Here is a 16,069-nt window from a genome sequence, read left to right as displayed (position 1 = left end):
TGTTGATTCTTTGTCCTACACTGTAATTTATATGCGTAGATCTGTTTACTCTCTCTGAATGTTAAAGGCATACGTGGAATTGGATGACTTTAATCTGTCACTCTAAAAATAAGCAGCATATTTTTTAACTTCATCTTTACTTTAGCTCACACGAGAAGCTTAGTGCTGTTATCTTTCCTTGAACTAGGAACGCCAGCGGCTGGAGACAATCCTCAATTTGTGTGCGGAATACTCCAAATCTGACAGTGACCCCACTGCAACTACGACGGTTGCCGATGTTCAGAAAATTAACAAAGAACTTGAAAAGCTTCAGCTATCAGATGAGGACTCTGTGTTTGAAGACTCACAGATGAATCTGGAAACGAGGTTTAGAAACCACTTGAAATCATCTGCAAGTGATTCAGATTTCTCGGAACCAAGTAACCACAGTCGCAGCACCATGGCTTTCCTTTCCTCCCGAGGGCTGAGAGCTGATGAGCACTTCAATGAAAACATGAAGCCTCCTCCTTTAGCTGCTCCTGGCTTCCTGAAGGATTCCACTGAATCTTCATACCTAAGTATCACACCAAAGGTAATGCTGGGTAGGAAGAAATAGTACAGCCTCAGGTAGATGGCTTGAAATCTTCCTCCTCTGGAAGCTGGTTTTCACAGCAGGGATCACAGTTGGGATGGTTTAGGCAGAGTAATTTATCTCAGAGCTCTTATAGCTTAGCACCCAGTGACTGATTGTTTCATTTCCTGTGAAAGCTGACGGTACTGGAAGCATTTTTCTGAGGGATGTAGGATTCAGGGGGACTTTAGCATTTTCGAAGAAAGAATGACTTGTCTGAACAATTTAAGGCTACTTAAATAAGCAAGGTTTCAGGAGTCCTGTTTAGAGCTGTGCTGAGACAGAGGAAATAAGGTAAGTGCTACCATACTCTCCTAGACTGAGGCTTCTGTTTCCTGTAAGAGGGTATTTTCTCTTTGGGAAACCGGAATAGCTGCAGAGGAGGTGAAGAGGATTTGTTTGAGCTGATTTTGCTCTCCTGTTGACTCTCCCTGGGCTGGACCCGAGCTGCTTGTCAAATCAGCTGCTGCCTCTCATGAGGCGTGCAGTGGCAGCTTGCCTCCTGGCACACGAAGGAATGAACGCAGCTCCTAGGCTTGCTATGATGCAGTTTCTTCCCTCTCTCCATCTTGCTGTTTCATTCACAAAGGGGAGTTGTCCTTCAGAAATTGAGCTAACAGTGTTCCTTCCTAGCATTCTGCTTCAGCTGGGAGAGCAGCAGCAGCTTCCAGGGTCCCTTCTGGGTCAGCGTCCAGGCTCTCTTGTGCCAGATGAGCAGTGCAGCCATTTCTGGGGAAAGGCAGTGTGCTCATGTGCTTGATAAGTATTTCCAATAATTAGAGTGAAGAGCTTAGTAAGGCCAACGGGAGACATAAAAGCAGGTTTCTGTTTAACATAGTCATGCCTTTAAAGTATTTTTTGTCTCTCCCCTTTTACATGCCTTACATGAATTGTATTTCATTTCCGCTTAACTTCTATACATAGCTTAGTCAATGGAAGTGTGTATGTTTAAAAGAATAGAGAAGCATGATAGAAATACATTTAATCTTATACAGGGGTATCTCTCTGGAAATCTGTCGTCCACATTTGAAGTTACGTTAAACAGAAACATAGCATTAAAGTTTTACTTGGTCTTACCAGGTCTTTCCATGTTTGAAAGGTAGTGAAACATTTCATTTACAAGTTCCTGTGGTCTTGCATTTCTTTCCCATTTGTTTCTTTCTTCCTACAAGTCAGAGGCTATTTTAAATCCTTATTAGGAGGTTGAAATTGAAGATGTTATGTCAGCATTATCCGAGCAGGATACCGGACAAAAAGAGGCTTTCCTGCTAGGATTACTGCTGCTAATCAAGGAATGCCATTCCTTCATTGTAAAGGGTGCCCTGCTAAGTCCTGAGCAAAGCAGTAAAAGAGCAACTGTGTTAATGGTACACAGCTCATTGTTTTAAAGTACTGAGATCAGATTTGTCCACGATAATTTGGCCGTGCCTGCTCTCAGAATAGCCATTCAGTAGCTGACCTGAGCCTCTTTAGAGCAAAGCTGTGTGGTCCAGTGGTTAATGCAAAGCCCTGAACACAGCCCGCTTCTAATTCAGGCTGGAGACAATGAGCGAGCAGCCTTACAAAAGTAATTTGATCGCGAGCCCCTGGGGTCAGGTGAACATGAAGAATACTTTGGAAACTCAATACTCTTTGATCTAGCCTTTGCTGCTCTAATGAGATCACTGATATTTTTCTTAATAATGTTTTTTAATTCTTGGCACAGTTATCTAGTAAGTTAATGGCAATGAAAAGAGCCATGTTAAAGGGTACTGACTCCTGATGGCTAAGCATAGGACTGAGTTTCATCCCTGTTTCACAGAAGCTGCCTCTTTTGATGGTTGGCTACAGAAATGTCCTATTTTACATCCTGGCTTTTATTACATGAACAGCCACCATCTACATAAAAAGTATCATCATCTATCTCTTTTAAGAGATAAATCAGATTTTTACAAGCTAAATAGCACAGCATGTAAAGAGTTCTCAAATGTTAAATATTAGTAATACATATAGCATGAATAGTATTTTCTGCTCAGTACAGTATTTACTTCCAGAGCTTGGATGTAAAGTGTCATGTTTATTTCTCTTCTACGCCTTCTAAATATAGAGGTAGCAATATAGTAGATAGGAAATAACTAACAGGTTCAAAACCAGCAACACAGTTGTTGTCTAAAATGACTACAATATGAAAGAGGGAAGGAAACACAGTGTTCAACTTCTTTCTGATAAACCTCTTCTAATGTGCAACTGCAGGTACCAGAATGCACGAGTGATGAGCAAAGAGGGCAGGAGCTCACTCGTCTGGAGGAGGAGCGCATAGTAATACTAAATAACTTGGAAGAACTTGAACAGAAGATCAAAGATTTAAATGACCAGATGGATGAATCCTCGAGAGAGGTATGAGACATGTTTTGGTTTTAAATGTCTTGCTTCTTAGGTATGCCCACATACCACAGATAGGATTGGTAAGTACACATACACGTACATAGTCTTTGTATTCTGTGCTTCTTCACCAGAGTAAGGCACAATCACAGACATGGTAGTCTCCTACTGTGAAGGTTGTTTTTCTCTAGCAGGGGAATGATTGTCATGCTCAGATTAGCCTTTCCCAGCTGTAACCATTATACTCCTAAGTGGAATTAGAACAATCTTGCTTGCTGAATGGTCACTCAATTGATCTAAATACCTTGTGTCACTTGGGTGTTTTATAGTGGTATCTCATGTGACCCTTTAAAGAGAAAGGAAGTGAGATAACTTCCTATTAAACCTCCTTGTCTTTATGGTGGCAAGGTTATGTGGCAGTCTCTTGACTTCTGGAATCTCACAGTTACAGACTAAGCTGGTCAGGCATTTGGGTTGTGCTTATTCCAATTATCAGCAACAGGAAAGAAACAGCTGTTCGAAAAGGGTTTCCTACAGAGCCTGGGCACAGATACTTGGTATAGTATCATAACAGGAGGAAGCACAGAGGAGAAGAGTTAGAAAACAAACAAACAAACAAAAAAACTTCAAAAAAGAATCTTCAAGCTAAAGTTGGTTTGGACTTTATTTTGCAATATTTTATGTTGCAGTTTTACTTTTTCTCAGTTTTGTGATCTCTTTTTAACTTTGTTGGGAGTAAAACTGTTTTCTTTTTCTCCTTTTAAAAATGTTTCTCTGTTGTAAATGATCAACAACTCACTCCCCTTCCCCCAGAAAATAACGTGTATCAAGATTTCTTCTTAGTTTGGACAGCTTCTGAAAAATGTTTTGTATTCCTAGTTGGATATGGAATGTGCCCTTTTGGATGGGGAACAGAAATCTGAAACAACAGAGCTTCTGAAAGAGAAGGAAATATTGGATCATCTAAACAGAAAAATAGCTGAGCTGGAGAGAAATGTTATTGGTGAAAAGACAAAGGTAATGAAGTTATCTTAGCTGACTGTGTGCTCTGTTCCTCTTAATCTTCAGTATGCATTTATGTTATTAACATATTGATGGAGGTTGTTTTATAAAGTAGAGTCTCTAAGTAAATGTTTTTGATAATTATGGAAGAAAGAAATAGTCTTGTTTTCTGAGAGATACTTGACAAGCAAAATGAAGTATGCTTAAGTGAAAAGACCTGACCTACTGTGAAGGTATTTTTGATTGATAAATAATCCATATAGGGCTTGGACTTGGTTTATCTTTTGTTTGAAAGAACAATATTAACTGCCCAGGGAGATTGTGGAGTCTCCTTCTCTGGAGATTTTCAAGGCCCATCTGGATGCCTACCTGGGCAGCCTGCTCTAAAGAACCTGCTTTGTTAGTGGGATTGGACACAATGAGCTTTTGAGGTCCCTTCCAACCCCTTCAATTCTGTGATTCTGTGAACTGACCCGTACTTCAGCCTTCCATTGTAGGTTACATATTTTTATTTTATTTTTTAATTAATCCTTTCTCAACAATGGAGCAGTAAGAAAAAAGGCCACCGTTTCAGAAGATGGCTTTAGCTAATATTATACACATTGATGCATAAGACATCTGTAAAATATATTGTTTTAAAGAAAGTATATGGGTTTATATGGTTTGTCAACTAACAGTTTTACTACTGTAGAATATGGGAATGTAGAACTGGGATTAAGTGAAAGGAATTATGTAGTTCTCCTATACAGTCACGTACTTAATTGCTCTCAAATATGCAGATATATTTGCAAAATAGCACCACAGTACGAGTTAAGCACAGAAAGAGAAGTGGCCTGTGAGATGAACCTGTCCCCCTCAAACCAGAGAGGGTTTGTTTCCTCCAGCACGCTCTCTGCTGGCGATCCAGGCCAGCAGTTCCTTTCTTCACAGGGGATTTACCACAGCCAATAATATCTCAAGGTCAGGATTTTCATTTTATTTATTTATTTATTTATTTATTTATTTATTTATTTATTTTTCAGGACTACAAGCCAGTAACGTTTCCTTTTTAAATTTCATCCTCTACCTCATAATTTAAGCCTGTCACTTATGGAAGTACTCTAGCTAGTCTCTCCCCCTTTTTTAAGCTTTCCAGAAATATCTGAAACTCTCCATTATTTGCTCTTGTTTAGACAAGCTGCACGTTTTTAGCTCTCTTACTCTTCCTGTTTAACTCAAGCCTTACAGCTTGCATTGTTTTATCCTGAGTTTGTTGTCTTCAATTCACATCTGTCTTGTCATGAGCCTGAACGCTGTTTTGCAGCTGCACTCATGAAAGCTCTGTGTGAGGAGGAGAAAGGTGCTCCCACCTCTTTGCTCTGCAAATTGACAGTACACATCCAATTTAAGCTTAAACTTTCACGGACTTTCCTGCCTGCACCTTTCCTTGTTTGCATGTAGTCTGCAGTTCTTCAGCTTTCAGTGATGCCTGTGGTCACGCTTTAAACTGTCTGTATGCTTCATACTTGCTTTTTATTGTGAAGAGGAATTTAAAGTTGCTAACAGCAGGTAGGGTGGTGAAAGCATATATAGCAGCATCCTTCTGCACAGTAAGTTTTTTTTGATCTCGGTGGTAACAAATACCACATCCAGAAATTCAGGAAATCTTTTGTATTTGTTCTCTAATAGACTTAAAGTTCAACAAAAGTCATGGAAATTATTCTAAATCCTATAGACTGTGTACATTTCCATGCAATCACGTGCTGGAGCAGATAACATGTTTGTACTGCTGTGTAACAATCTGAAGATTAAAATGTCTAGTTTAAATTTTTAATTGAACTAAAACATGGGAAGCAGCCTAGAAAAAGCACTTGGGTTATTTAAAAGAAATATATAGAGAGGGAGAGAATTTACAAAGTATGATGCACGCCACTGGTCAGATCAGCTAATATATTTTAGTAGTCTTTTCTCCTGTGTTTTTTAAAAACAAAACCAAAACCAAACAGATGCAAGTGTTTGCATTAGACTTAGAGCCATGGCTCAGTTAATGCTCTAAGTATCTTTGTAAAAATAAACTAGCCTTATGAGAGTACAGGCTTTGTTCTGGAACACATCTGAATGTGTTACATAAAAGTGAAAACTTAAAAACAAGAAAGTCTTATATAAAGTACCTTAAAGTGACAGCTGAAATGTAATGGAGAAACAGTGTCAGCCAGCAAAACAGATGGCACTCATCATGTCACTCAACAAAAATCCTGGCTAACTTTAGACAGCATTGTTTTTTAAAAGTTTGATTTCTGTGTCTGTATGTTGAAGGTTGCAGCCCCTGCAGATCTGATCCAAGACAGGAAAAATCTTGTTTGTTAGCAGTGCAGGACCGAACTCTTCCAGGGAAGTAGTGCTCAGGCAGAAGTGAAGTGTTGGAACTTTTTGCTGAAATAATTTGAAACTTATGAACTCCTTAACAAAATTAAGGCTCAGTTTCAGGCTGGTAGTTGCCATCCTTCTGGTATTACTTCTGCATTGTTTTTTGGAAGATCAAGTGCTCCAGTGTGTCCAGTGGTCACAGTTTCTTCTAGTTGCCTGAATATTTCACCCCACATAATACCAGTGTTTTAAGTGCATGGTTTATCCTGGAAAGAAGTTGTTGTGTCCATCCACTTGGATGGACGCTTTTGTTAGGGTAAGGGAATGGCATCTGAATATGCTGCATGGTTCCTTCTTGAGGTGAAATAAATAGTTGATTTCATTCACGAAGCGATGCTGTGGCATTAGCGCTGTGCATGATGGATGGCACTTGTCTCTGGAGTGACTTGAGTATCTCCTGGAATTTGCCACGGATCTCAGCACCTGTTTGACAGGAAACCCTTGCTTGCTTGTATTTCATCCTTACTGATGCACCTGTTTGAAAAACTTGTGAAATTCTTAAAAAGAGAGATCATAAAATACAAAGTAGGTGCTGGGCCATGTTAGGTACTTGAAGTAGACTGCGGTTGGTATCTTTCGTATTAACTTTCTACCCGCGTCTGTGCCTATTTTTATGCTTTGTTCACAAGTCATTTAGATGAGAACACAAAATTTTGACAATCTTTGCACTTAAAGTCATAGTTCAAAAAGAAGTGTGATAACAGGGACAGTGCTTTCAAGGCAAGAGCATCAGTTGGAAAATGTACTTGAAGACAGAAGGCAAAGAGACTTTGGATTTTAGTTCCTGGCTATGCCACTAAACTCTTTGCTGTGGTACAATGTCTTTGTGTCCCAACATCTATGCGAATGTGTTTGTATATTATATGCATTTTCATCTTACTCAAGGCCTGTGTTCAGCCTTGCCTGAATGCATGGTGTATGGTGATGAAAAATGGATGAGTCAGTGAGAAAGATGATGTAGTGCACTCCCTGTGGTGAGTTCAGAGCCTTGCCCTTGCTTTTGTGAGTGTGCCACCATATGTTTAAGGAACAAAGCAATTAGCGTCTTTTTACTTAGGTTTTGGAATAGAAGAACTATGAGCAGTTGCCATTTTGCAAAGAAGACAACAGAGCCTTTCAGTACCAGTACAGGGTTTAGTGTAATTCTGGCTACAGTGTGTTTGTGCCAGATGCAAGTGCTGGTGGGACTCGCTTGTCCTGGCTGGGATAGCTGCTCCCAGTGCTGGGGAACACGATCGCTGTTAGGCAAGGCCTGTGCTCTCTGCTGTCTGTTGTTCCAGTGGTTCTGGAAATTGTGTTAGTGTATGCAGGGAAATGTGGCTTTGCCTCACTTTTCTTTTTCTTTGTGTATTTCTTTTTAAACTGCCCAGTACAATGTATTTGGCATTATCCACAGACGATGACCAACTGTGTGTCTGAATAGCAGCATTTAGACTATTAATTGCAGGCTGCAGATAGCCAGGAACAATCCTGGTAAGTTAGTAGTAACACAATTTCCCGCATGTACCTTGAAGCTCTCCGGGAAGGAGATTTGCTACAGATATTGACAAAACTTCTTTGAGTTCTGCCTGCTTTGGAGAGAATGGAGCTTGTCAATCCTCAGAAACAAATAAACAGATGAGCCTTTCAGCCTTCCATCCCGACCCGGCATCTTGTGATGTCATGCCACTGTACTGCAGGGGTGCCATAATGATGCTGTGGTTCCTGGATTAAATAGCATGGTGGGGCTGAGGTGCTGTTCCCAGTCACAACTTCCTCATGTCGGCTCTTCTCATGTTTACTCTTTGCTCATGAGACTTTGTTCAGAATTGACATTTGTCTATAAGGAAGTCAGAGAAAATTGAGTTTATACAACTTGACGTTACCCAGTATTGCAAAGTACTTTTTTTTTTTTTTCTCCATACAGCACTTTCTTAGTCTGAATAGTTTTAAAACAATTCAGTGAAATCTAGCTAAAAGTCTAGCATATATGGAGAAGATTACTTATTGATTTGCTGTGCCTGATGTCTCAAAGCTGGAAAATAACACAGCAGTCAGAAGGAATGGATTAATGAATAAAGAGGGATAGCTGAAAAATGATTAATGAATACAGCAGAAGTGCTGTGGGAGGTAATCATAGTTAACCGGCAGTTTTGGCAGAGAGTTTCAAACAATTATCTAGGTTTAGACTGTGTTTTAGGACAGGGAGGTTATTCCTCTTCTTCCGGAGGACCTTTGCCTTATGTCACGGTGGAGATGGATTCTCTGGAACACTTCTATCACACTGGGTTTTCCTTTCCCTTTCCAAGGGCAAAAATCAGGAGCAGTCAGCAGTGGATAACTCATCTTTGTTTGTAATACATTAAATTTTGTCTGCATGCTTTTGTGGAAATATTTTTCAGTCATAAGCAAAATGTCCCAGAGATGCCAAAAGCGTTAGAAACTCATCCTCTTTGCCGAACTACATGTAGTACTGCGAAGACATGCATGAATGAAACCAGGAGAAAAAACAGCTGTCTGATAAACCATATGAGGGGATTTACCAGCAATGAAAGTTAAAGATTCTGGTGATCTGTCGTGAATCCTTTCTCTTTTGGATTCAGAATTCTTGCTGTTGTCTTTTATCCTGATGAATCTGACAAATTTATGAACCATAGCATAGCATTTTAAATCCTTCCTGGTCAGATTCTGGTTCAGCTGGATGTAAGCAAGCTTCTGAAGTGGATGAGTTACCTTGCCTATAATGTTATTGATTATTAATAATATTACACCAATAGCATTGTGATTATTGATGTTCTTAAACTGAGATATATAAGATTAAATATTCTGAAGAATATTCAGGCATCCTCTGGGTATTCACATAAAAATATCCTGTAGAGGAGACACTAATGATGAAGAAGATAGTGACAAAGAATCTAGGAGAGAAATCTGATTTGCCAAGTTCCTTTTAAAATCAGTCATGTGGATATTCTCTTGTAATTACCTATGTGTATATACAGGATTTTAATTTTCTCAATTCATTTTTTTTTTCTTCTGGTTTGGATGATTATTTCCTCCTCATCTATGGTTATAAAGGAGCAATGCTCTAAAATCAGAGGTTTTATTTTACGTCCCCATCTCTTCAATAAGACAACACATTGCAACAGTCAGAGGATGAGTTTAGAAATTCAGAAAAAGCCTTGAATTGAACTTGAAAAGATCAAGTTCATGTGTGCTGCTGTTGTGACTGTTGATTTCAAGCAGAGGCATGCCTTGCTCTGATGTAAAATGCTTTTAAACACTAGCTTTGTACTTGCTGTGGAACAAAACCATTGAGATCTCTCATACAGACTCCATCAGTGTTACGATCTATGTAATAAATTAGTTACTCATTGTACAGTAAAAAGAACTATTGTGAAATAACCTTCTTCCATCATATTATGCTTCTTTTTATATGCCTGGCATACATTTTTTGTTCCTTTTAAAGGCTTCTTTCACAATGTTCATGGGGGTTTATTGACAAATAGCCGAGTCATGACAATTTTTATACATCTTTTCTGAAAGAGACCAAAGAATGCAGGAAAGAATAGTCTAAAAATAGAGGAGCACGTGTGCAGGTTGTGTACAGGAGGATCTGTTTCATTTCAACAGTATTTTTTTTAATCAGAGATGTGTGTGGTCTGATTTTTATCAGCCATAGCATTGGAAATGATTTCAATTTGCAGTACATAAAGAGTTGGTAGACCTCAAATTTAACACTTTCCCCAAACACACAGTTTGTCCCTTTCAGGGAGTAACCACTGAAGAGAAGATAAGGTTTCCAAGCCTGCTTTCTGTTAGGGAGTGGACTATTTTCGTACAAATCCATGGCAATAGTTAGACCGGTTTTATCAGTGAGTTGATAAGGTCAAATTTTCTTGGTCTTCTGCTGCTTCTTCTCCAAAATGTTTTATTGAATTGACAAACCTTGTATCATGATACTGCTTCAATTGGAAAGGAATTATTTCTGTATTCTTTCTTCCTCCACTTGTAGCATTTGTGGTCCTTCTCTTTGCTGTAGGTTTTGGGAAAGTAGGGAGGAATGTTCTTCTGGAGTGTATAAGAACAAAGTTTGGCTAGAGGTGAAAACATGAGGATGATATGAAGAAGCTTTTCCGAACAAAGAGCTGCATATGTTTCTCCTTACTTCTAAGAAAGCTCTGAGACTAGCTTTTTCCAGTCTGAGAGACAGCATACATGTGTGAAGCTTGGGGTGGGTCGTGAGACCTTGCTACCTTAAAATTTGATGAGTTGGAGGTGAGTTGGACCGAGGAAGATTTTGGACTACTTCAGGCTGGAACATTTTGTAGTAGAACAGCCTGCTAGGTGTAAAGGCATTTCTTTGCAGTTTCTGTTCCTCTCAGAAAATAATACGTACCATGTTTTTGTCTGTCTGTTTGTTTGTTTGTTTTTGAAGGTTGTAGAATGAGCCCTATTCACCCAGCCATACAATCTATTTTGAAGTGAGTTAGTAAAAGTGTTGGGTTTCTTGCTTTGTTTTTACACTTTCATCTGGATTTTGGAGAAGTTTTCTCAGCTCCATCCACATCTGCTCTGTCTGGTTTCTGCAGAGCCTACCAGCTCAGGTGAGAGGGTTGGTTCAGAAGGCACATGGGCATGCAGACACATGCTGCTCTACAATTTTAGCCTGCCTGCAGTAGCAGAATGGGATATGTGACAGATTGAAAAGTGAGACTCCATTGCAGAAGGAGCGTGGGGACCTGCTGGGGTTCTAAGTAGTGGTGTTTGATCAGACATAGGGCATCCTTAACCACAGGCAATAGCACTGAAGCGATTTGTCTCTTTCCATTCTTTTGCTTCCGTTTTTGTAGTGGCTATGATTGTCTTTAAGTGCTTTCATCCCATCTCCTCTGTGTCTTCGTTATCTATGAGATGATGATATATGTACTGGATATATGTTCTTTGCTCTCTCTTTATTTTCCCCTAAAATCAGTTCTACCAGATCTAAAGGTTGAATTCCTGTTGTGGCCCATGTTAATCACTTAGGGTCTGTGTTCATATCGTGGGAGCTCTGTTGACATCCTGTCTTTGCTTTTGGGGGATCATAGCATTATACCTCACTTCTTTCTGCTGCTGTCCTTCATGGTATCCGGGTATCCCTCAAAACTGATCCAGGCTGTGCCCCAGCATCACAAAAACACCTTCCAGTCCTGCTATCTGTCCTGGCTGACCCCAAGTTCATGTAACCTGCATCTCCAGACAGCACATATTGCAGGCTAAGACTAGGTGTTGTGCTTTACTGAGCTCTACTTCCCTTCTGTGGAAGCAGGGCCTCAAGAATTCTCTGGAAAAGAATGCTCTGGAGTGGACACTGGGAGGCAGTTATCTGTAGTAAAACCTTTGAGAGCTTGAACCCAGGTGGTTAAGGTGAGGATGTGCTGGTGGAGCACATGGGCTCTCCTCATGTTGTGCCCCTCCTGTTGAGCAAACAGCATGCACTGCCAGCCCTGGGCCTGCAGCTGGGCCCTGCACCTACCTTAAACGCTTAAACACTGCTTCCCTTCTGACAGAGCTCACCTGGATCCATTTATAGAAGAGATTCTTTAAAAAATATATATATTAATCTGATCATTAATTTCTTTATCAAATTATTGTTGTGAATTAAATGAGCTTTACCAAGGCAAAATGAGAGATGTTGGTGATCTGAACTCCACAGCTGCAAAATGTATAATGCCTCTCGCTGCTGAAAGTGATATTTCCTGTAAGACTGCACGTTTCGAGGGAGCCAGTTTGTTGCGATGTAAGTACTTCCTACGCTATAAATAGGACAGATGAGTATCGCTTTCAATCTCAAAGGAATACATTCCTAGTTTCTTGAGGGAAGTAATAGTATCTCTGGCATGGTTCTCAGCGAGTTTTATTCTGGCTGATGATGTCTCTTCACACTCAAGGGTTGACTTGCTTGTTAATGAATGAGTGTTTTTGTTGCAGCACATAGGCATTTGGGGAGTTATTAATAGCTTCAGAGGAACGATACTGTAACTAAGGTCACAGTGGTCCTTGGGGCTTTTGGTTTGTTTCTGTCTTCCCCTTTACGCCTGCCTAGCAATGTGGCAGACTGTAGGCTGAACATTAAATGAACAGGAGAGTTTGTGAGGAGGGGAACTACTGATTTATTCATAATTCCCTTCTGTGCTGGCAGTAAGGATGATTCAGCAAATGGAGTTCCTTGGGGACAGAGGTCTAGAGGTGGCATCCCAAGAGTTGCATGCTTCTCCCTCGATGTGTAGCTTGCATGTGTGTCATCCTCTGTATTTCAGAGCCCTGCTGCTGCTGCAAGAAGCTAGCACAGGAAGGACAGGTAATTGAATATGCTGGCTTAGTTGCTCACTTTTACAGGCTTAAGAACAAAACCCAACCAACTGTTGTGTTCAGCATTCTGTTTATCTAATTATATGGGCTGAGAAGGTGCACATGTAAATGAAAACAGCAGAGTTGGGAATTTAGATCACATTGGGACTGACTGTGAATGTTTCCTGCTGTTGTTGTTTTTTTAAGTACTGGGAAAAGGAAATCCCATATACCAACCCCACTCAGATTTAGAGATCTAACTATAAAGCAGGAAGCTAATGTAAGTTTGTTATTGTGTCTCCACCATGCATACAAGTTTGAGAACCTTGTCAGGAACAGCAAAGAGAAGATTTTGGGAAAAGACCATCCCACAGTTTGAAATGGCAAGTTCTGCAGGTTAAAATAATTTTATTTTCTGTGGCATATGCCATAAGGGTGCTGCTAGGCTGGTTGTATAGCACCTGTTGAGCCATGCATTTGACTTTAGTGGTTGGGACTGGGAAGAGGACTAATGAGTAAGTGCCGTGGCAGAATTCAACTTTCTTGGAGCATCCAGAAGACAAAGCTGGAATATTTGGGCTGGCACTGAACTTCAGATTATTGAGGAGAGTTAGAGACCATCTGAGAAGAGATGCCTAACTACAGAACAAAACAAAACAACAACAACAACAAACAGATAAAAGGAGCTGTACAGTGTGACTCTAGGGCAGGTAGTAGGGAGTGAGGCTCCAGAGACTTATTCGATCCCTTCAGTTTTTATGGCATATCAGGCATGCTAGTTTTTCAGGTTATTAATTGCTCAGTTGAGGGAAATGCGTTTGCTGTGTTGGCCAGTGCACATGCAAGTAAAAGGTACTGAAAGAATTCTCTGTACGTTGGTGTACTGGTACCCAAATTTGGGTCCATCAACAAATAGTAGTCTATAAGGCAGTGTTAAGTGATCTGCAGCCAGTCTTCAGAGCAATGCTGCACACAAAACAAGTGGTGTTTTATTAAAGCTTTAAAAGATAAAGGCTTTTGTTGGTGATAAGCAGTGCTTTGAGTGGTGGTGCTGTAGTGGAATGAGAAGAAAGCTGAGCTAGTTACAAGAGAATGAGGAGTCTCTTGTAGAGCATCCCCTTTGACCCCAGAGAGCAGTTTACAGTTCCTGTATCCTGAAGCCAATGAATCTATTTGTTAAATCATTTTATGTTTCTGCTGCAACAGGATTTCCTGGACTAGTTATCAAATCACAAATCTCTGTCTCATTTTGTTTTCATCGCTTGCTAAGGGTACTTATCTGTCTAGAAGCACATAAGCATTTACTTCATTCTCCTGAGAAAATCCGTTTTCCCCTCACTGCCAGACTACAGTCACTTTCCATCCATTTTGCTTTCTAAAAAACACTGTTTTCTCTCTCCTTCATCAGTTACCTGACTAACATGGATACCATTTCCACGTTTTTTCTCATTAGGTGAGACACGCATGTAAGCGGTGGGCATTAAAGGCATCATCCAGACAAGGGAACAAAGCACAGTGACAAGGGAGAGAATTAATTACCCTACTAAAATGATTAATGTTTTGTTTATTTTGCAATCCCATCATTGCATTTCAACTAACAAGTGGTTTCTGTCTGTGACCTAGGTGCTTCAACTGTTCATTAAGTTTTTGCCTCACACTGTCATAGTCACTAACACCTGCTTGAGTTTGAAGGTAATTCTGTTTATTTTCTGGTTCATGCTTCAGGAAAAATTAAAACTTGATGCTGAGAGGGAAAAACTAGAGAGGCTTCAGGAGCTTTACTCCGAGCAGAAGACGCAGCTTGATAATTGCCCTGAGTCCATGAGGGAACAATTACAGCAGCAGCTGAAGAGGGTCAGTAGCAAGTTTCAAGATTGCATTAACTTTTTTTTTTTGTTGATTTTAGAGTTAAGTGTAACATATTCTGCTTGAAGTATCCAACAAAGTGCCTGAACATATTTTGAAACTTAGAATTGTCATGAGGGTTTCCTTCTGGTGGAATGCTTGTAATAAATATTTTGCATATTGGTAGAGAAGTAGAGCCCAAATGGGTGGATTAGAAATCACTTTGTGTTGAATGTTTTTAAAGCTACTTAACCTTAATTAGCACCTTACGCCTCTTGGATTGCATGGAGGCTGTTGGAAGTGTGATGTCTAGATGGACAGTAGTGCATTACTCTTCTAATCTTTGCTCGTGCAGATAATACTGAGTTTTGGTTAGTGGGATCAGCTGTTTTAGCACTTGACCCCCATTATTTTTTAATCCTGTTTGATGTGCTCTTTCTTTGCAATGTTCTAAATTGCTGTCTCTGTGAGGTCATGGATAACATCTTTTCTTCAGCACAAAATAACTTTTAGCATGAACTGTGTTATGAATATTTAATTTTGAAGATGATATCACTTACTTTAACCACTTCATTTTTCCTACATTTTCAAGAGTTGGACATCTGTGTTTTTATTTTTTTTTTCTATCTTTGCATAAAGACTAATTGCAATTTGATTTCATTATGTATTATTTGTAACCAAAAAGCTACACTATTGTCAGTTCAAGTACGTCTGTCTGTGGAAGATTTTAGTATCAATTAATTTTGTCAGCTATGCAGCATATAGAGCTGACTTCGATAGGGTGGAAATCATTTTCAAAGCTTCAATATTGCAAGCACCAGATGACAGGTGAAAGAGAAACTTTTTTTTTTCCTGGCTTGAGACTTTTTATATCAGTAATAAGATTTTTAATCTTTCATTTTATAGGAAATAGTCTTAATACTTATTTGTTAATATATAATAATTAGATTACATTTTATTTGTAGAATTCTGTTTTGTTTTTCAAGAAGCAAAAAGTGAAGAAGTCCAACTTTGGAAATAACAATGTTAAATTATTCTGTAGTAACTAACTGAGTTATTTGGTGTTTTTGTAGACATTTAAGTTTTTTTTTTTAAGTTACCAAAAAAAAAAAAAAAGGCAATAATATCCCAAAAGTATTGAAAGGAAAGAAGTCTTTCCTGTGCAGTCATGTACTTGAAGGTATTAATGCACGACAAATTACAGACTTGTTGCTGTGGGGTAGTAGTAAATCCTTTTTCATTATTGACTACCAAGAAGCTTCTAGAATTCTATTTGGTTAAATATTTACACGTATATTTTTTCATTTCAAGCTGACTTAATAACAGTCTTGGATTTGAAAATGGGACAAATCTGGGTGTACCATTAAATGTACGTTTGGTTCTATTGCATGTTATTCCAGGCCAGTTGGACTGAGAGTTTACTGTGGCTGCTGTGGCTGGAGTAGTAGAAGTTGCCACTAAGATAGTGCACAGTACCTCTTAAATGGATATAAAGTGTGAGAAAAGTTATGGCTTTATCATAAGCATGCTATTCAA

The 16,069-nt window shown here is 39.4% G+C and overlaps 1 protein-coding gene across 10 annotated transcripts in view; it reads left to right on the top strand.

Moving 5' to 3' along the window:
• Nucleotides 1-16,069, top strand: part of PHLDB2 (pleckstrin homology like domain family B member 2) — a 112,823-nt gene that overhangs the window by 69,544 nt on the left and 27,210 nt on the right. For 8 of the 10 annotated variants that reach the window (XM_084533569.1, XM_084533568.1, XM_084533565.1 and 5 more), the window contains 4 exons: nucleotides 188-571; nucleotides 2,843-2,986; nucleotides 3,851-3,988; nucleotides 14,414-14,542. In XM_084533569.1, coding sequence (XP_084389695.1) covers nucleotides 188-571; nucleotides 2,843-2,986; nucleotides 3,851-3,988; nucleotides 14,414-14,542 — 795 coding nt within the window. The remainder of the gene's footprint in view (nucleotides 1-187; nucleotides 572-2,842; nucleotides 2,987-3,850; nucleotides 3,989-14,413; nucleotides 14,543-16,069) is intronic. The other 2 variants (XM_084533573.1, XM_084533571.1) reach the window with 1 other exon arrangement.

This window comes from Aythya ferina, assembly GCF_964211825.1.
Source record: "Aythya ferina genome assembly, chromosome: 1".
In the NCBI taxonomy this organism is placed as follows: domain Eukaryota; kingdom Metazoa; phylum Chordata; class Aves; order Anseriformes; family Anatidae; genus Aythya; species Aythya ferina.
Note: the sequence above shows the minus strand (reverse complement) of the source record. Positions and strands in the feature narration are given on the sequence as shown.